At 41.3% G+C, this 16,953-nt stretch overlaps 1 protein-coding gene across 1 annotated transcript; it reads right to left on the reverse strand.

The window, feature by feature from the left end:
- Window positions 1-219: 219 nt before the first annotated feature.
- Window positions 220-16,384, reverse strand: LOC104404789 (polypeptide N-acetylgalactosaminyltransferase 13-like). The gene is made up of 4 exons (XM_010013316.1): window positions 16,221-16,384; window positions 1,926-2,092; window positions 746-953; window positions 220-394 (listed from the first exon to the last, which is right to left on the reverse strand). Exons 1-4 carry the CDS (start codon window positions 16,352-16,354, stop codon window positions 220-222), a joined length of 684 nt encoding a protein of 227 aa, XP_010011618.1. The 5' UTR covers window positions 16,355-16,384.
- Between the last annotated feature and the right edge of the window lie 569 nt (window positions 16,385-16,953).

Genomic DNA, 16,953 nt, shown 5'->3' on the forward strand with positions numbered 1-16,953 from the left:
TATTGAATGTTGAAAAAAAGATATTAAGGGGTTTTCTCAGCTCTGATACCTACATTGCAGCATTAAGGACAGGTCAGATTCTGGTCTTCACCACCCTGAACAGTGTGCCACTCTCTGACACATGTTCTCTGGTACTGCAGCACAACTGGAAATATTTAGCATTATTATCTACATAACAAGTACACAGTAGAGTCAAATAGCTTAGTTCTCTTGATTCACTCACCTTACAGGCAAGGTCCTGTCCCCTTTCCTCCTGTCCATCTCCCTTTGGGGAACCGGATACCAGCGGAAGTTCAGTTTCCAGTTAAACCCTCCGTAAGTCATGTCAGATCCAGCCATGTATTCAAAAGTGTCATCACTGATCACATCAATGATTGGGCAGACAACAGTTTTCCTGTAAGGAAAAAATAGGGCTTTTTTAAACAAAACAGATTTTCGTGGTAGTAAGAAAGAGTAAAAAACTCACAGTATTGATGGCCACGTAGACATTATTATTCCTACTGTCAGCAACATAAATCCTGCTGTAAGAATCAAAAGCTTTTCACCTATCTATTTAGGAATTAGATCTTGACACAAATATTAGAGAACACTCTACCTGCCTTATAAATTAGAAAAATAAATAAATAATTTAATCTTCATTTTCAGATCAATGATTAGTTTCATTTCTATTTTTTAGCAGGACAAAGGAACCAAGGACTGGCCTGGAGGAAGATCCCTGCACCTGGAGAGGGAGAGCCACCCTTACCTGTCCTCCTTTATCCTGGCCAGCAGTGGCTCGAGCCAGCCCAGGGTGCACTCACAGTGTGCGTCCAGGAATGTTATCACCTGCCCTTTAGAGGCTGCTGCCCCACGGAGCCGTGCGCGGATCAGTCCCGACCTCTGCTCCATCCGAATGATTTTTATGGAGACTTCCAGATTTTTCACATAATTCTCTAATGAGGCTTTCAGAAACTCTGCCAAAAATAATTGGGGGGGGGGGGGGACAAACCAAAAAAACACCAAAAACAAAGAAAGAAAGAAACAAGCAAACCACCAGAAGAAAAGCATTTTTAGTAAGGTTCAGCAAGTACCAAAGACTCAAAATGTAAGTGCTGACTTCATGTGTCATGCTTGGCCCTCCAAGGACGGCCATGCACAAACACTGCCCTTACACAGGAAATGCATTTTGACATATTTAGAGTTGCTCCAAAGACAGAGCTGAGCTATGGGAGTTTGCACCAACACTCTATTCCGGGCAGCCACATGGAAAACAGCCCACGCACATAGACACATCTGCCCAAGTATCTCATGAAAGCATTACAGAAATTTTAAAGAGTCATCAGTTTCCTTGAAATAAACCAGCAGTCAACAGGGAGTGCAAAATGTTTACACTTATTTGTCTATGGTTAATACAAAAACATCTATTTTTGATGAATTTCATCAGTTCAGCCCTTTAGGAATCCAAAACTTTACTTTTAGGAAAAAACTGTAGCTACTTGGGCTCAAGTCCTCTTCTACCTTCTGGCCCAGAGAAACATCAAGCTGACTTTTTCCCGAAGCAGGGAAATCCAGGACAGCAATTACAGTTAAGTTAATGCTACAGAAATAAAGGCTGGCTTAGCTTGCACCCTCTGTCCCTTGAACTGTTTGTTGTACCTAGATGTTGTATTTGTCATTATATTAATTTGGCTACTCCAGGAAAATTTATCATTTCATTGATTCCATTTATAGAACACAAAGTGATTCCTTTCCCAAGTAATAAGTTTCATGTGCAGTTTTCTTTCTAAAGCCTGGGTTTAAAATCCAGTCAGAGATGCTTGGTGAGAGGCACAGGTCCCGTTTAGCATGACAAGAAGAAGTCAGATATCACCACCCTTTCTGCAGGTGAAGTCTGAAGTGGCACTGAAACAACACACACAACAGGACTCCCCTCACCCTGAACCTACCTCTCTCACTGGCATCGTCCACCAGGATGATTTCCGAAATCAGGCGGTGCGGTGAGCGGTTTATCACGCTGTACACAGTCCGAAGCAGAGTGCTCCAGGCTTCATTGTGAAAGACAATAACCACACTTGTGTTGGGGAGTTCATCCGGATAGACTTTTGTCTTGCACCTGCCAAAAAAAAACCCAAAATAGAAGAAAAGGAAGGTTAATCTTTAAGAAAATCCCTAAAGAACTCTACTTACAGGACAGCCTGGAAAACGGGCTCCATGCCTGTGAGTGGGACACATTTCAAACCAGTTACTGATCTCTTCAAGCTCCCAAGCCTGTAGCCCGAAGGCAGAGGGGATTTGAAATTCTGTTTTCTTACTAAGAAAACACAGCAGAGTACCCAGAGGAAGGTGCACCGCTGCATTTCCAGCTGCCTCGAACTTCTCACTCCCACTTGGTATGCCAAGAAATCAGCTTCCAGCAGCCTCTGTATCAATGTGTGCTGACATCACAAACAGAAAACTCAGGACGTGAGGCAATTACGTGTATTGAGTCATTAAAGTGAGGTCAAATAAGTCTTTTCTTGTGAGAAATCCCAAATTCCATAGTTTGAAGTACATGGGCCTGAGACTTCCCAGTTTTTGGTGGTTTCTTAAAAGGAAGAAAAAATTACTATTTTCTATGGTAGTCTGTATGCCCATTCGATGGAAGAATCAGAAGCTGATAATTTCATTGGGAAAATGGAGAAATTAAGGCAAAGTGAGCAACAGATACCAAACACTGCTGATTTTGTGCAAGCAAATTAAAGTTATTTGCTTATTACATGAGACAACCCAAAATTCTGCATGTTTATTCCAGACCTTGGACACATTTCAAAAACACACACGCCTATATCAACCTGTTGACACAGGCCAAGTCACAGCACCTAAATACACCTAATAGGGATTCTTAACTGTTATGACTTGAAATAATTCGCACTTTTATATATATATATATATTTTGCTGTAGTCTGATTTTCTGGCTGTACTATTCCCACTGTGGTCTGAGTTCAGGAAAACACAGGGGAGCATGGACGCACTTTCTTCAGCAGTGGCACACACACACCAGTAAATAAAACTGCATGTAAAGGGAGAAGAAATTATGTATAGCTTTTCAGTGCATCTTCTTTGTAACACCACAAATTGGAAGCTTCCCTAAAAATTTCCAAATCAGTGAGTTATTTATTAGCATGGAATACTGTGCTCAGTTTTGGTCCCCGCTGTACAAAACACACAGACACACACCAGGCTTGACATCATTTTGATGATGACCACTGAAGTTTGCTTCAGAAGCCAACCCACCTTCCCAATTTCCTCAATCTAATTAATCATACAACTATCCATCAATTACAACTTAAAGTTCAGACAAACAAGTAACAGTCCTTTACTAATTATCACCATCGACAATACCCTCTCTTTACCCAGAAGTATCTAAAGGAGTGTGAGCCTAGCAGGATGGGATGTCCAAAATAAGGACATTTTGAATGTATTGTTTCTAAGGCACAGTAGAGGTTCTCCTCTCTTCAAAAGGTGTCTCATGTCAGCCCTTGAATCTGAAAGTCAAATATCAAAGACTGAAAACACCCTGAAACAGAGTGTAGTACAAAGCTCAGCACTGTTTATGTTAGAGTTGTTTCCCAGAGCTTAACATGATACTTCAAACTATACGCCAAGGTGGAATAAATTCTGCCTGTCCTATATTTCACAACAGTCATTTTAATTACATTTAAAACAGATGCAGTCTTGGAAATTGGAAAATAACTACTACATAACATTATGTTTAAAAATATTCTGAAAAGCATGCCAGTAGTGAAATGAGACAAGAAGGAAAGGATATTTCCTTGTCTGTAGTGTAACACTAATTTTGCAGAGCAAATAGAATATTAAGGATGAGAATGTTTACTATCACATCATATTTGCCAGGATCTTCAGTACTTTAACTATCGTTCTTATTATTCTTCAGGATATCTTACGATACCCAGGGAAGGTAAGGGCTAGATGAGCTGAGAACACCCAGGAAGAAGACATGCTGTATGTCCTATGTTTTGCAGCAGACAGACAAACCAAATTATCATAAACGTGGTCATAAAAATCCATGATAAGCATCCTTGAGTTCATGAAACAGCATAACCAGCTGGTCAAAAGAGGTGATGATCCAGCTATACTCAGTGTTGGTGCAGCCTCACTGACAGCACTGTGTGCAGTGCTCGGCCCCACTGTTTAAGGATATGAAGGTCTTTGGCTGTGTCCAAAGTAGAGCAACAAAGCTGGTGACAGGGCTGGAAGACATGTTCTCTGAGGACTTGGGATTGTCTAGTTCAGAGAAAAGGTGACTGAAAGGCAACCTCATTGCTCTCTGCAGCTTCCTGAGGGGTAAATATGGAGAAGGAGGCATCGATCTCTTGTCCCTGGGACCTAGGGACAGGATGCCTGGGAAGGCTCAATGCTGTGCCAGGGAAGGTTCAGACTGGACAAGATTAGATATAAGGAAGATTAGATATAAAGAAGTTCTTCACTGTGCGAGTAGTGAGACACTGGCACAGGTTGCCCAGAGAAGCTATAAGTACACCATTCCTGGAAGTGTTCAAGGCCAGGTTGTACGGGGCTTTGAGTTGGAAAGTAGATGAGCTTTAAGGTCCCTTCCAACACAAACCATTCCAGGATTCTATGGTTCTACGAGAAGCATGTCTTTACCAAGAGGGTGGCCAAACCCTGCAACAGGCTTCCTGGAGAGGTGGTCAATGCCCTAAGCCTGTCAATGTTTAAGAAGCATTTGGACAACGCCCTTAACAACATGCTTTAGTTTGGTCAGTCCCAAAGTGGTCAGGCAGTTGAACTAAGTCATCATTTTAGGTCCTTTCCAACTGACATAGCCTATTCTATTAAGGACCAAATTTTCAAAAGGCAACTGCTCTGGAGTCAGCAAACTGTGCACAGACAAGAAGCCATTAGAGCTTGTTAATTGATGGGTGCGTGTGTAACATAGCTGAACTCTTACCTTGCTGACACAAGTGTTACACGCCAGACACCTGAAAGCTGCCAATTCATTTCCCGCCAATAAGGCAAGTGCTCCATTTACACACTTAAACATATGCTGTTGTCCTGGATCCTATTTCAGCATTTCCTAACAAACAGCAATGTCACCGCTCCGTGGGGAACCTGCCATGTCCAGCTCAGTCATTAAAGATGACGAAGATGAAGTAAGGAGGCAAGCAGGAGATAGAGACTGAAATACTCACTGGTGTGAGGCTGAGACTGCTCTGGTTTGTAAGGTTATGCTTTTACCAACGTGCCTTTGTTTTCTGGTGGAAGCAAGACATTAATTAGTTTTCACTGAACTCAGTCGAAACAATTTTCATGAGTATTTAATTCACTTTAAAAGTTAAACAACAAAGATTGGTAATAATACAACCAGACAGTGGGTGTATAATCACTGTTCATGCTCTTAAAGTAATTCCCATTGCCATTTACAAGATGTGCAATGGAAAACAATCACAATCGAGCCAAACGTGACTAATTTGTACCCTGTTCCCCACTTTGCTCCTGGCTCTGTGTGGCCACGCTCAAAACCCAGTGCTAATTACACCTCTTTGCAGATCCACCTTGCTTAGAAGTCTCAGTGCAACCCCTTGGCCAGTTTTTCTGCACAGTGAGGAATGAATGCAGCACACAGATGGCCAGGGAGGTGCTGGAGATGGTGCAAGACCGGCATGAGAAGGGAGTGGTTGGGAGACACCCAGCATACTAAAACCTCCCTGTTCCAGACCCAACAGGCTATTGTGTGCCAATGGCTGCTCCCTCGCCTTCCCTCAACAACTGCAGCAACAAATACACAGCTTTCTACTGCAGTTCAGCTCTCTCATCCCCACTATGTCCAAGAGTACCTACCCAGGGACCATCTTCTGGGCTGACTATCAGTAGAGTGCACCCCGTGAAAGGGTCAGTGTCTCGGGGATTTGGGCTCTGTAGTGCCCTACCCCAGGGAAGGGGGAAGGACACACCTATTTCCATTCTGTCCTTGCAGCACACCTTTAATGGTGTTTCAGTCCCAAACCTAACATTCTGCTCACTTTCAAGTGTTTCTAAGTGCACAAAAAATAAAAACCTTTCATGTCCCTCTACTGAAATGATGACAGTGACTCATGCTGCATTTTTTTTCTAATTCAAAAACACACCCTGCGCTGAAGAAGCAATAAATAAGTCATCTGCTACTCACATGCTATCAAACACAAGGACTCCTCCTCCACCACCCCTGAACTATTTACAATGCATAGTGATTGTTCAGCATGCACTGACACTGGAAATACTTCCCCAGAAAAACTGGGTTTGCTCATGCAGTCATCAGATGTTTCTTCATGAATACACATGAAGTAAATACAGCTGCTTAAATGTGGGAAAAACACACATAAAGGAGTTTACTTTTAAATAGCTTATCACAGGTACTAAAACAACCCCATACATTTAAATGTGTTCTTATTTGGAAAAAGATCTCACATGCCAATTCTTACGAAAACGTTCATCAGTTCTCAAACGAGCTGAGGAAAACTCAAGTATTTATGGGACAACTTCAGCACCAGTATTTTTAAATACTGGCCCATGCCAACAACAGCAAGTGAAGGCATCTTCAATGGGAGTGAGGAAGTGGCAGATGTTGGACAGCCTTTACGGTGCCTTGATGCCTCTGAACTCAGGGATTTCATTTTGAAAGCTATCCCAGCAACAAAGCACTCCAACAACAAAGCTCAGCTATGTAACACTGTCAAAAGCCCTCCAAATGTTCATGATATTGATTAGCACTGCAGAACTATTCTCTGAAAAGCAAGTGGAGGGATGACCTGAAAGGACTGCCAATTTCAGATAGGCAGAGACTGGACAACGGTAGACCCTACCACACCACTGGTAATTGCCTGTCACCATCCTTCATCTTTCTTCCCCCTCCCAGCACCTTCCCAATGCAAACAGATGGCAAGATACACATGAAACTGCTTATTATGATAGACTACTTCTATGTTATTTGATGTTTAAACCTCACAGAGGACGGCTGGTGTGGTTTAGCTGCTTTGTACAGGTACATTTTCTGTAACACTTTGTTCCTGCTGCAATGAAGCCTGTAAAAGACCTGGATTACCTAAAAAGCACCATTCCCTTTCAAAAGGCCCCAAAGCATCCCATAGCAACAGCTATATGAAAAGCCTGAGCTCAAGGCTCAGTAAAGAAGCCACTCCTGGGACCCTGCAATGCTCTGCCCCATTGCAGCAGCGTGCCCTCCTGCCTCAGGAAGCTTTTCTCCAGAGGCCTAACAGTTCCTGAGCTGCTGATTGTCCTCTAGAAATGCTCAGTAACAGCCTGAGAGATTTCCCATCAGCACCAATCACCAACACTGGCATCTTGGGCATCTATCGGTGTGTTCACCCACAGCATTTCACAGAATCATAGAACACCAGGTTGGAAGGGACCTCAAGGATCATCTTGTCCAACCTTTCTAAGCAAAGCATGATCTAGACTAGATAGCCCAGCAACCTGTCCAGCCAGATCTTAAACATTTCCAATGCTGGAGAGTCCACCACTTCTCTGGGGAGATTATTCCAATGGCTCGTGGTTCTCATTGTGAAAAATTTTCCCCTTGTGTCCAATCAGAATCTCCCCAGGAGTAACTTGTGCTCATTACCTCTCATATTTCTCCAGCGTCATCCCACAACTTTGTAGAAATTCAGAGCTGAAATTCAGGCATATCTCTTGTTATTATGAAATCTACAAAGCCTGCAGTCTGCTATTTCTCATCATCCTCCATGTTAGTACCCCCTGAGAGCAAGTCAGCATGTGCAGCCTTGGTGCTCAATCATTACCCACCATAGTAGAGATGGGTAACGAAATCATTTACATTGGAAAAGAACTTTAAGATCATCAAGTCCAACCATTAACCTAGCTCTGCTAAGTCCACCACTAAAGCACGTCCCCAACCACCACATTGACATGTCTTTAAATCCCTCCAGGGATGGTGACTCCACCACATCCCTAGGCAGCCTGTTCTAGTGCCTGAAAATCATTTAGGTTAAGAGATTTTTCCTATGCATCAGCAAAGCTGCCAGTCAGGCACATTTCTTTATCTCCCTCTAGACCTGAAACATGCCCATCTCATTCCAGTACCTCACAAGATGCCAAATCATATCAAAGCATATTGATTACATGCCAAGGCATATCATGCCATTTTATTCTGTGCTAATAGCACATAACAAATGTTACTTGTGCTCTGCTGTACCTGGCTTTCAAGAGCACACTTGAATACTGCATTATTCCAGTGGGATAGTGCTGGTATCCACAGAAATACTGCCAAGTATTTCCATCTTTGTCTAATCTTGAGCAGGATTTAAGAACATAAGAAATGGTGCACTGAATTTAAAAAAAAATATTCCAGCAAAACAACTGCTTATTCAATGATCAGCAGTAGCAGAAGACCGTTTCTAGTTTCCCTCCATAAAGAATGGCAATCACAACCCTCACCTCTCTTTGCTAAAGTGGTTTTGAAACACCAGGTACCTCACAAGAAGCCAAATGCCACACTGGCACAACTCCAGCCATCAGAACTTCTAGAGCATCCTATAGATGTCTCCAAAGCCAGGCCTTTGGCCAGCACTTTTATGGAAAAACCACACATAGAGAATACTTCCATTATCAGAAATTCGGCCTTCAAATCTGTTAACTGTGCCATGTGCAGATCACCACTGTTCCTCTTTGGGTTCTGAGTTTGCTTTCTAAAAAAAGTCACACATTGGAATATAAGTTAACTACCCTCAGTAAGCAAAAATTTATTTCTAGAGTAAGTGATAACTCTGGTACTATGTGAAATCCTATTGCCTGAAATAGTATCCTCCTGTCTACTTTAAATAAAATCTGTAAGTTACTTAGGGAAACTGATAGTGTGAAAATTAAATGCATGGTACAGTATTATGAACAGATGAAAAGACTGCCCAAATGTTTGCATGCCCTGCCAGAATAGCATTAGTTTAAGCTTGATCTGTTATGTTGCCCCTTTGCCACAGCCGCACACAATTCTAGGTTCTGAAGAAGCTGCAGAAGAGTCCATGTCCAGGAGCTCCATGAAGAACAACCTCTCCCAGTCAGAGAACTAACGCATTTCTCTGCAGAAACATTGCTGCAGCAGGTTCTGCCACAGCGGAGGGCTGGAGCTATGGAGATAGGCTGAAAGAGCTGTGCTTGTTCACCCTGGAGAAGAGAAGGATCCAGGGAGACCTTAGAGCAGCTTCCAGTACCTAAAAGGGTCGATGAGAAAGCTAGAGAGAGGCTTTCAACAAGGGCCTGTAGGGAGAGGAAATGGGGAAATAGCTTTAAATTGTCAGAGGGGCGATTTAGATTAGATCTTAGGGAGTTCTTCCCTGTGAGGGTGGTGAGACACTGGCACAGGTTGCCCAGAGAAGCTGTGGCTGCCCCACCCCTCAAAGCGTTCAAGGCGGGGTTGGACGGTACTTTAAGCAGCCTGGTTTAGTGGAAGGTGTCCCTGCCCGTGGCAGGGGGGTTGGAACTAGATGATTTTTAAGAACCCTTCCAACCCAAACCGTTCTAGGATTCTATGATCTGGCTGTAGAAGCATTATCTAAGAGGCTGAGATGGCATCTACTTGTCTCAAACCCCCCCCCCAAAAAAAAACCAAACAAACAAAAAAAAAAACCAAAAAACCAAAAACCAAAACAAAAAAAAAAGTGTAACATGTTTTAATCATTAAGGACTTTTTATTTTAGCAAAGAAAATATGATTAGATTTTCTTGTTGCTGAATATAATTTTGCAGACTCATTCCAACATTTCCCTTACAGGCACATATAAAACCTGAACTCTCTTCCTCACAACAACTGGTTGGGCCAACAGCAGCAATCCCAGTAACCATCCATTCCTGAGCCTTGACTTGCTCAAAGGGACAGCTCTACATGAAGGAAGCAATTTCATGCTTGAACAGCCTTGCACTATCAAATCAGAAAATCAAGTTACAGGCACCAGACAGGGTGGGCTCTGCTGCCAGGAAGGGTCAGGATTAGCCTGTGGGTACACAGCAGAATGGTCCTAGGACAACCTGCTGAAGGAAAAGCAGAACTGATAAAATATCGATATACCTAAAACATGCATCCTTTCTGTTTAAATACTATGTATATTCCTAAAGCGCATACCACACGAGGGCTAAGTACCTGCCAGTTTAACCTATCATTGTTATATTATTTAGGGTATTTATGGGAAAACTAGGAACATGCTTATCCTTGCAATGTGGATAAACTTGACATGCTTTAAAATGTGAAATACCCATACATTTTTGAAAGGTAAGCAAGCTGTGCAAATCAAAACCTTCAGTTAAGACCATCCCCATTTTCACAGGTCTGGGGGAAAAGCCGCGTGACAGATGTCCTACAGATTCTCTGAGAGAAGATAGGATGGGAAGGAGGCAAGGTCCTCTGAAGAGGGGTTTTTTACAAGGGCATGTAGTGACAGGACAAGAGGGGAGATTTAGATTAGGTATTAGGAAAAAAATCTTTACTACAAGGGTGGTGAGATATTGGAACAGGTTGCCCAGAAAAGCTGTGGGAACCTGTGGCAGGGAGGTAGAAACTAGAGGATCTGTAAGGTCCCTTTCAACACAAACCATTCTAAGAATCTATGATTCTATGATTCCAAGGCACATGGGCACAACAGTAATGAATAAGAAACCTAGTATATTATTTTGGTTCATTACAGCTGCATTTAGTGACACCAGCTACCAAATGGTTAGAGAAGATATTCCAAGTGGAATTTCCCAAAATATACCAAGGTGCTCCACACTGAGGATACATTTCGCAAATGCCAACTTATGTTTATCTGGAAATGTGATCCCCTCCTTTCCTGAGCTTCACTAAGCTAACAGGAACTGAGGCATGCTCCCAGGGCAGATTCTGCCCCTGCTCCAGCCAGCACAGTGGCACCAGAGCTGAAGAGAGGACAGAATCAAAGCCCAGCTCCTATGAAAGAAACAGCAGCAAAAGGGAAATGGCAACAAATTTTAACTGTTCCTTTTGTTAGATGAAAGTACAGATGAAAGACTCACAAATCCAGTTTAGAAGCCATCTGTTGACTCAAACATTTTTCTCATTGCTGGAGAATTACTTTTTTTAATCGTAACAGTCTTTAGCTAATTTATACATTGGGAATTGCCTTTGATATTATACAGATTACCTGCATATACTTTCTCTCCCTACTGGCAGTCACCCTGGGAGAGTTTTCCTTCACCCCCCCACCAAACAAAGTGGAATAATTTCTAAACTGTCATTTCAAAGTATTTTCTAGCCTAAACTAATTACCGATTTTCCCCTGAGTTTACTTGTTCATGAGTGGTTTACCGATTCTCTGTGCGTAACTGTATATACACAGTAAACCCTTAAAAAATAAATTAGCTTTTAATTATATGAAGCTGTAAGCAGATAAACTTGACAACAAAGGACCTCCTACATACTGCCATCCACCATGACTTAGAGCTGGAGAAAACCCTAATACAACACTTTCTAGGGCAAGACAAATGGATTAGATGTGAATAGCACAAAATAAAACAATTTACCCTCCCCCTTTTCAGGGCTAAATTGCATAAAGAACAAATAGTGGTCTCACCAAAAAAAAAAAAAAAAAAAAATGAAAAACATCTAATCAAAGCTTCCTGCCCTGTAACATGGAGTTTGAGGCACTAAAGAATTTTCACAGATGCTTCACATAGGCAATTTTCACAGGGAGCAATTACACTTCTACACCACTTCTTCAGAGGCTTCTTCCCCCACCCCAGGATCACCTGCCAAGGTTTTTGCTTTAAAGAAGCCAACACAAAACTACAGCACCAAGTTTAAGATTACTACTTAGAAAATCGTAACGAGAGTTTGTTTCTGATAAAAAATGTACGCTCCTAAGCACATATACACACACAAATACAATGCAATAGTTAACTTCAACCTAAATTTCAGTAAGAAAATCCAATTATTACAGTTTAGCAATTTGCAGAATAGCACTTGCAACCTCACTCATCCAGAAAAGACTGAAGATGGATTTCTTCCCTTGCCAGAGAAAATACCCAGAAATAAAATTAAACATTTCTCTGTTGAATTAAATTGAGTTTGAGGTTGACTCAATAGCTATTTCAAATTAGACCTGACACTGATTAAAATCTTCAAGTTGCCCATTACCAACTCAGGTAATCAAGCGACATTCCTTGGTAGGTAACACAAGATGCAAAGGGATGCAAGTTAGACTGTTAGTGTGACAGTGGCACTGGGACTTGGCCACACTGCTTCGTTACAGCACATGGGAGGGAGGTTTGTGGTCTCCTGATGAGACACCTCATTCCTATGGAAGTCAGAGCAAACTTCCAGTGAATCCCTGGAGGTTGGGACTTCTCACCAGGTCTGTTCCTAAACTCTCCTGTTTGGAAGAAGAACCTGACAAGAGACAGAAGCCCTATTTCACAACGCTGTAAAGGGAATTTCTCATTAGCCAGCAACCAACTCAGCTTTCCTTGTCTTCCTGCAACTCAAAATGAAACTATTTTTAAGAAATCTAACATTTTTCTTTCTGGAAAAAATCTCCATCTTACAAACACAAGTACGGTGGTTGCAGTGTAACTTGTGATTGTACTGTGGTTGCAGTCTAAACTCAGAATTAGCTCACAGTCATAACATTTAATCAGAAGCAGAATCATAAAATGTTTCAGGGGCGTTTTCATCTGCTAATGTGGAAAAAGCAAAACAAAAACAAAACCAAAAAACCCCACCATTCTCTCAGATGTTTTTTGCACTGAAATATGTGTTTCTTATGCAGACTCTTATGACACCTACCCCCCCTCCATTCACCACAGCGCTGCTTTGATCATCTGAAGGCACAACAGCAGCAACAATCCTAAACAGCGAGAGCCCTGCTACTATCTGCCACTCGGGGATAGAGTACCATGCTCTGGAGGATAGCAAGGAGGACTGACAAGCATCTTTGATCTTCACTCCAAGTTTGCACACTGAAGACTAACTCCCAGAAGTACATGTTAACTGCTGTGCAGGCAGCAGCAGCCTTGGCAAGGCAAGAGAAACCTGCGCACCCACATCGGGAAGATGGGAGAAAATTGCCTGCATGATGAAAAAAGGCAGTGAGGAACAAAGAGGGAGAAAGAATGATGAAGGCCAGAAAAGGAACAGAATGGAAATGGACTGATTCACACACACACACATAAATATATATATAACTTTATATATACACAAGTATATATGTATATATATATTTATATAGATTATATAATATATAGAAAAATAACATATAAAAAAGTATATCATGCATACTATATATATACAATACATATATACACCTCATAACAATGAACAAGCTACCTTGACAGTGTACTATGTCCCTTTCATTGCCTTCTTCCCACTGGCTTTGCCAATAAATGTACTGTAGCATAACTGAAGAGTCAACCAGTAGAATGAGAAATTACACCAAGACTCAACTTTTTCTTGGGCTGTTTGTTTCTTATCAGAATTCTCTACATATATTTGTAGACATTCATTTGCAAAATGGGCATCATATTTTAACACACAAATCTAAATAATTCTCACAGAGATATAAAGGCAATAGGGAATCTCAACAGGAGCTGATATTTTGCATTTGGGGTCAAACCACAGTTGGAATTCACAAAACCCTCTGAACACAGGAATAATGGGAAAGCTGAGGTTTATTTTCATTGAAGACACATCATTTTCTGCTTTAAGCCTACACTTGACACCATCAGGAGCAAGAAGGAGAAGGCAGCAGTCAGCTGTTTTTCCAATATCTCAGTCTTAAACCAGCCAAGGACTGGGAGTTGCTGTATCTATGAGGGTCCTCTCATGCAAGACAAAGAGAAGCAGCCATGCTCAGGACTGCTGCCAGTGGATTTGACTCTCCACAGCAGAGAGCCCCGTACAGCCCTGACAGTGCAGGAACCCTTCTCAGCTTGCACCAGCTGTGGGAACGGAGACTGCAACTTAACAGCATGGCAAACACTCAGAGAAATGCAAAAATACCATTTACACATGGCGAAATGTTAACATGAGATAGGTACAACAAAAAGGTCAAGTCATGTCAGGAGTTAATTAGTCCTGTATAAATGCCCTTCATTCCTTTAATCCCCCAGCACCATCGCAGAAACAAGGATAGCTTGGCCATTTCCCAGGTTTTGCACAACCTGCCAACATCCAAGCAGTAACACGGAGCTCCTCAGGGCTGATCCTGATCTTTAAGGTCCCTTCCAACTCTACCATTCTGTGATGATTCTATGATGATTCTGTCTTTTCAAAAAAGTATACAGAACTTTTTCATCAAGAGAATGCATGCAGACAGATTTCTCTTGGTATTACATGGCTCATCTCCCTCAGACTGATCAGAACTGCCCATGAAGTTGATCATCTCACTGGGTCCTTCAATACACACTGTGTTTCCAACAGCGAAAAGGAGGATGCTGTCCAGAATGGACTGAATTACAAATGATCACGTTGTGGGGAAGCATCACTTCTGCTCCCTGTGAACACGGTCTGTTGGTAAGGTAATGCTTCTACTTTTTTTATTTGCAGGCATTTACAAATAAATTCCAGTAAACAAAGTATTTATTTGATTTTCAATTTCTTTGGAACCTGATTGTTTCAAACAAAGCAGTAGAATTTCAGGTAAGTGACAATTCAGTTTAAAAAGCAAAACTAATGGGAGATTTTAGAAGACCTGACCACTTGTATATACTCAATATATATACTTATATTTCTCTGAATTTTTATTTGTTATAAGCTACAGTACCTATAAATCAGTCCGTTTATGCAGGTGAAGGAGAACAGGGGAAGAAAAAAGAACTGGAAAAAAGATAAATTTCAATCAACATTAGGTTTCTATAAAAATTAAGTGGAGAAAAAAAATCCCACCTCTAAAAATTTACTTCCAAAAGTATCTAAGTTTAGATAATCCTCCATGCAAAACTTTCAGGTTAAATAAAATTGCTTGAGAGCCTCCTGGGAGACAGGAGGAAATTCTCTGGCTGAAAACAATGTATACGACAGAGCTAGACTTTTTGTTTTTTTTAAAGTACTGTGACTTGTTACAGGGTAATTAGATAGCCATCAGAATCCTCATTTAAATGGAAATAAACACATTTATTTGTACTTTCACATCACATACACATGCAAACACAAGCCCACTGTTGTGACTGCAAAAATTGATCTGTAAATTCCCTTAAAAAAAAATTCAGTGGACATCCCTCCTCCTCACCCCAAGCTATTCCAGTCTCAAAGTCACCACACAAACATCAGGCTCCACTCAAAAAAATAATAAGTTACTACACTTAAAAACAAAACAACACCCTTCCCCTCCCCTCCCCCGAAAACCTCAACCACAAAACCCCCTTCAGCTTTTATATTGCTGCAAAACATTTTGAAAGATGTTCTACAGAACTCTGATTATGCCAGAAATGTCTATTGATAAAGCTAGAAGAAAACAACATCCTACAGGTACTTTTTGGTATTAGGAGCATTTTCTTTTTATCAGCAGTAAAACGCCAACTTTTAAAAGCTGACAGCATAGCTGTGAACATCTATAAAGTAGATAATGATGGTTTTATCTTTTTAAAACTTTAGAAATAAAAGTTTTCCCTTAAGAAAACAGTATTTAAATTATTCCAGGTGATAAGACACACCAGAGGGCATTTTATTACACGCTGCAATGCAAATCAATAGCTCTAGTTGCAAATTTTTCAGCTGTTCGCAAAATAAATTGCACAGGATAATAATGCTTGTGATGCAGTAACTTTTTCCCTAAGAAAGCTTGCATTAGATGCCAAATCTGGAACCAGTAAAACCTATTGCATTCTCCAACAGGTTCCTTAGAATCATAGAATCCTAGAACGGTTTGGGTTGGAAGGGAATATAAAGACTATAGAGTTCCACGCACCCTGCCACAGGCAGGGACACCTTTCACTAGACCGGGCTGCTCAAAGCCCCATCCAGCCTGGCCTTGAACACTGCCAGGGATGGGGCAGCCACAGCTTCTCTGGGCAGCCTGTACCAGTGCCTCACCACCCTCACAGGGAAGAACTTCCTAATATCCAATCTAAATCTCCCCTCCTTCTCCTTAGGCAACCTCTGCTAGTAACAGCCATTAATTAACCTCAAGACAACTCTCCTGCCTTGGAGGGAGGCTGGAGGTGGGCTCAGTGGATGGCACCAAGGCACATCATCCTGCAGGGACTCACCCATCCAATCTTACATCGGGCAAACTCCGGTTCAGGGCAATCAAGTCACTGGCCATAAGGTTAAACTGGTTGATTTTAAACAGTTCTTTCATCTTCTCCTGGTCATCCTTTGGAATGAGCACAGCCTTTCCCATCTCTCCAGGTCCTTCTTGATTTCGAGAAATAACAGCTGTAACACAAAATAGCAAAAGCCAACTTTTAGGATGTGGGCATCAACTTTATTCTTCATGAGCAGGCTACATAATTTTCATACAACAGGAACCTTTAAAAAAGAAAAAGAAAAAAAAACCAAACCACACACAACCCAAAAAAAAAGAACAAAAAACCAAAACCAACAACCAACCAAAACAAAAAAATAAATCCCTCTGAGCGCTGTAATGTTCCACTGTGAGGTTTTATATCTAGCTGGACTCAAATTTACATCCAGTTCTTTTCTAAGATGATTAAATCCCACACATTTTTTCCCTTGCAGCTTTTGGTTGTAATCTCTATGACTATTCTCATGAGATTTACACCAGGATTACAGAGCACAGCACTAGATTCTCTGCAAGATTCTGCAGGTAGAAAAGGTTTGACAAACAGTTTTATAGCTATTGAAAATATTTGAAGAACATGTATATTAGACTAATTCTAACCAACTTGATTTATTTTTTATTTAGGTTTAACTACCAGGTATGTGATACCACAATCCCGTTCTTGTAAGTAAATAAATCAACTAATCTTCAGTGACAAA

Source organism: Nestor notabilis, unplaced genomic scaffold (assembly GCF_000696875.1).
Source record: "Nestor notabilis isolate BGI_N333 unplaced genomic scaffold, ASM69687v1 scaffold6084, whole genome shotgun sequence".
Taxonomy (NCBI): domain Eukaryota; kingdom Metazoa; phylum Chordata; class Aves; order Psittaciformes; family Psittacidae; genus Nestor; species Nestor notabilis.

What these genes read in the sequence shown, in the direction of transcription:
- LOC104404789 (XM_010013316.1), bottom strand. Translation starts at nt 16,354, where the DNA reads ATGGGAAAGGCTGTGCTCATTCCAAAGGATGACCAGGAGAAGATGAAA. An exon ending in CCCGATGTAAGATTGGATGG is followed by an intron (nt 2,093 to 16,220) that starts GTGAGTCCCTGC and finishes TTTTTTTGGCAG; the next exon opens with GTGCAAGACAAAAGTCTATC. An exon ending in GCCAGGATAAAGGAGGACAG is followed by an intron (nt 395 to 745) that starts GTAAGGGTGGCT and finishes TTTTCCTTACAG; the next exon opens with GAAAACTGTTGTCTGCCCAA.